Consider the following 3,190-nt stretch of genomic DNA (forward strand, 5'->3'; position numbering starts at 1 on the left):
CAGAAACAGAAGTATGAACAGAAGTGTCTTTACTTTAAACGTATAAAGCATTTGCGTTAAGCGATGCAGAGAGAATATGAGATGTTCACAGTTACGGAAGAGTGGAGTAAGATGTTTGAGTTGTCACATAAATGACAGGCCTCAGAAATAAGATACAGATGAACTCAAGAACATCTGTAACATAACGGCTTAGAAATGACTATATTATAAATTGATGGCATGTCATGAAGAAATAAAATATGCATCTTTTTTTGCAGTGTAGCATGATCAAAGCCCTACTGCTGCAGAATTAAACATTGGGAGAACTTTCTTGGGACAAAACAACAACAAAGAAAAGTTTACAAGAAGATTCACTAAATAACTCAAGACAACACTTCTCCATATGGGACTATTTAACATTCCAGTCATACGTTTTGCAGGGAAACATAAAATGTGGTCCCTAAAGAGAATGAAGTGTCATCTAACGTTTTTTGAAAACAAACGTGGAGGTCTCTTTACAAGTAGTGAATTTTTCAACAATTTTTGTCATCAAGACTTGGACAGAAAGTGGAGCTTCTCATAAAACACTGAGCTTTCTGTAGAATTCCAGGTCTAGAGGTCATGCAACAGCCTGGAAATGTCTGCAACAAGTAAGATGCACCAAAAGATGGAATTCCCCTATATAAGGCAGAACTGCTCGTCAGTTTTACTGGAAGGAAAGACCTGCACAAGATCACTAGCAGTCACAAAAGCAAAGATATCTATATCTCTTCCTAAAGACGCTGCCAAAATACTACCGATGTGGGTAAGTTCACAGCCGAGATGAACCGAGACAGTAAATGGTCATCAGAGTTGAAGACCTCCATTAGGAAGGATGAAATTCAATTACATTAACACACAATATGCACCGCTGGACATTTTCAAAAGTGTGATCAGTTTAAGGGAATCTTGTTGCACAATATTGCATTTCATATGTTTTTATTGGCAAACAGACCACAAAACGTCCTAAAAGCAGATGTTAAGGGGGGGGGAAGGATTTGGCAAAGATGTTGTATTGTGCAATACCAAGCAGGGGCGAAAAATGGGGGCTGTAAAAAAAAAACCTTCAGACTCCCAGTGGTTTCTGCCCCATGCTGAAACATCACTCTGCTGACCAAATATAGAGGTTTAAGATATTATAGATATCCCTTCAGGCATCCTGTTTATGTTTCTAAAGCGGGAACTCTTAAGTCAATTGCGATTTGTCAAAACAACAAAGTCAGTCGACGGCGTCAACTTTCACATTAACCTCTTCTAATGCAACAGAACGTAAAATCTAGGCAAAATGTGACAGGGGGCGGGGCAGAGTTTCAGGTTTTGTTGCTATAAAAAGTGTTAAGGAGGCAGAGGAGGAGAGTAGAGCAGTTTTAACCGTAAAGAGCAACATCATTCTTCTGAGAATCTCTGAGGTAAAGATGAGACATGCAGACTATAGCCATTATTCACTTTAGAGCCACATGTTTGTGCTTGGTGGGTGCACATCATCAAATAGAAAATGCACTAAATATTTCCTTGTCTTTTTTGCAGCTTATATGGAGAAACAGCTTTCAACCATGAAGTTTCAAATCTTGATTTTTATCCTATTGCTGGCTTGCATGTATCAAAGTGTGGCACAAGGTAAGAATTTAGTGGTTAATTAAGTACTTCCATTACACATTGTTAATGATGTAAAATTAAATATATAATTTATTTAAATATAACATTGTAAGTTTTAACATTTCTATAAATGCGCTTTTAGACAGTTTTTTTTCTGCATGTTTCTTGTTGTTAAATGCAAAATAAGTAAAAATAAGTATGAAGCATGGAAAATGGTAGCATGTAGGCCTAAATTAACTGGTTTTATAAAAGGTAAAAATATGTAACATTGCTGATTCACACTAAATACACTAATTTATTCCATCAAATCTGATGTCGCATCCCATGTAGACAGCATCACTGGGTTCAGTAGTATTTTGTCGCGTCGCTCCGCGCCACTCGCGTCTGGTGTAGACACGGTGGGAAGAGAGAGAGACCAAAAGACTAAATATAATTTTGATTTATTCTCAGGTTCCTATGAAAACTGCTGCTTGAAGTATGCAGATATAAAGAGCAAGAAGGGCTTCAGGAGACATGTTGAGGGTTACAGAATCCAGGAAGCAGATGGAGGATGTAACATTCGTGCTGTTGTGTGAGTATGATATAAAACATCAACAAAATCGTTAGGAAATCTGGAATTCATTGTGCCAGTAATTATGCAGCAATTAAACAACCACGCTTGGAGAATTATCAGTGTCTTTTTTTTATTGTCCTTTTCTGGTCTCCAAACAGCTTCACGCTGAAGAATAAAAAGATGGTCTGTGTTGAACCAAACCTTCCCTGGGTACAAGAAGAGGTACAGAAACTATATAAGAGAAACGCAGCCAAGGTGTAGAGTTTTCAGAGGCAGCTTTCATCACACCACTGCAGACCAACCTGTATTTTAATGCAAGTGAAAATGTGTATATCACCAATACACCAACATTTAGTTTAAACCACTATCAATCCTGCTGATTCATATTTTCTACACTTATGAATTACTATCTTCATGCAGAGGTTCATAATGAACTGTAATGTATGGTCTGCTTCTGTTCATTGTATTAGAACAATATGAATGTACAAACTGTGAATGTTTGTTTTTTTTTGTCTCCATGCTTTTCTTTTTTATACTGTATGTATATATTTTTCTTTTTTATGTTTTAGTCATATGTAACCTGTAAACAGCCTACACATAAGTATGTGTGTGTGTGTGAGAGAGAGAGAGAAAGAGAAAGAGAGGGTAAAAAGGCAGTATGTATACATTTAATGCATTTTTTTATAATAAAGTGTTGCAACTGTGCTTTTAAATGTCTTTTCTTTAGTGTGTTAGACCCATCTGAAATCTTTTTTTATAATCTGATGTTATTATTATTTTATTAGGTTATTCCAAACAACCCAAAATGAAGACACTGCTTGATTAGACTTTAAATTAGATTTAATTGTTTAATGAGAGAAGCGTTGTAGTAAAACAAGTTCGCCTTTCAGTGCCTCACCATTTTTAAGAAAATCCATTTACCCTGTTAGTTCAATGCCCTTGTGCACGTGTTTGTTCTTGTTCTAGTCCTTTGTGATTGATTTAGGGGATCTTATCTTTGTATCTCTCAAATGCCAAAGTATC

At 36.3% G+C, this 3,190-nt stretch overlaps 1 protein-coding gene across 1 annotated transcript; it reads left to right on the top strand.

The window, feature by feature from the left end:
• The first annotated feature begins 1,264 nt into the window (after positions 1-1,264).
• ccl25b (chemokine (C-C motif) ligand 25b) lies at positions 1,265-2,872 on the top strand. Its single transcript, XM_051122069.1, has 4 exons — positions 1,265-1,427; positions 1,546-1,635; positions 2,065-2,185; positions 2,326-2,872. The coding sequence occupies exons 2-4, from the start codon at positions 1,551-1,553 to the stop codon at positions 2,426-2,428; spliced, it is 309 nt and encodes a 102-aa protein (XP_050978026.1). The 5' UTR covers positions 1,265-1,427; positions 1,546-1,550; the 3' UTR covers positions 2,429-2,872.
• Positions 2,873-3,190: the final 318 nt, after the last annotated feature.

This window comes from Labeo rohita, chromosome 11, assembly GCF_022985175.1.
Source record: "Labeo rohita strain BAU-BD-2019 chromosome 11, IGBB_LRoh.1.0, whole genome shotgun sequence".
NCBI classification, from domain to species: domain Eukaryota; kingdom Metazoa; phylum Chordata; class Actinopteri; order Cypriniformes; family Cyprinidae; genus Labeo; species Labeo rohita.

Coding starts and splice junctions, on each gene's coding strand:
- ccl25b (XM_051122069.1), top strand. CDS start 1,551: ATGGAGAAACAGCTTTCAACCATGAAGTTTCAAATCTTGATTTTTATC. Junction 1,636..2,064: donor GTATCAAAGTGTGGCACAAG/GTAAGAATTTAG, acceptor ATTTATTCTCAG/GTTCCTATGAAAACTGCTGC. Junction 2,186..2,325: donor TGTAACATTCGTGCTGTTGT/GTGAGTATGATA, acceptor GTCTCCAAACAG/CTTCACGCTGAAGAATAAAA.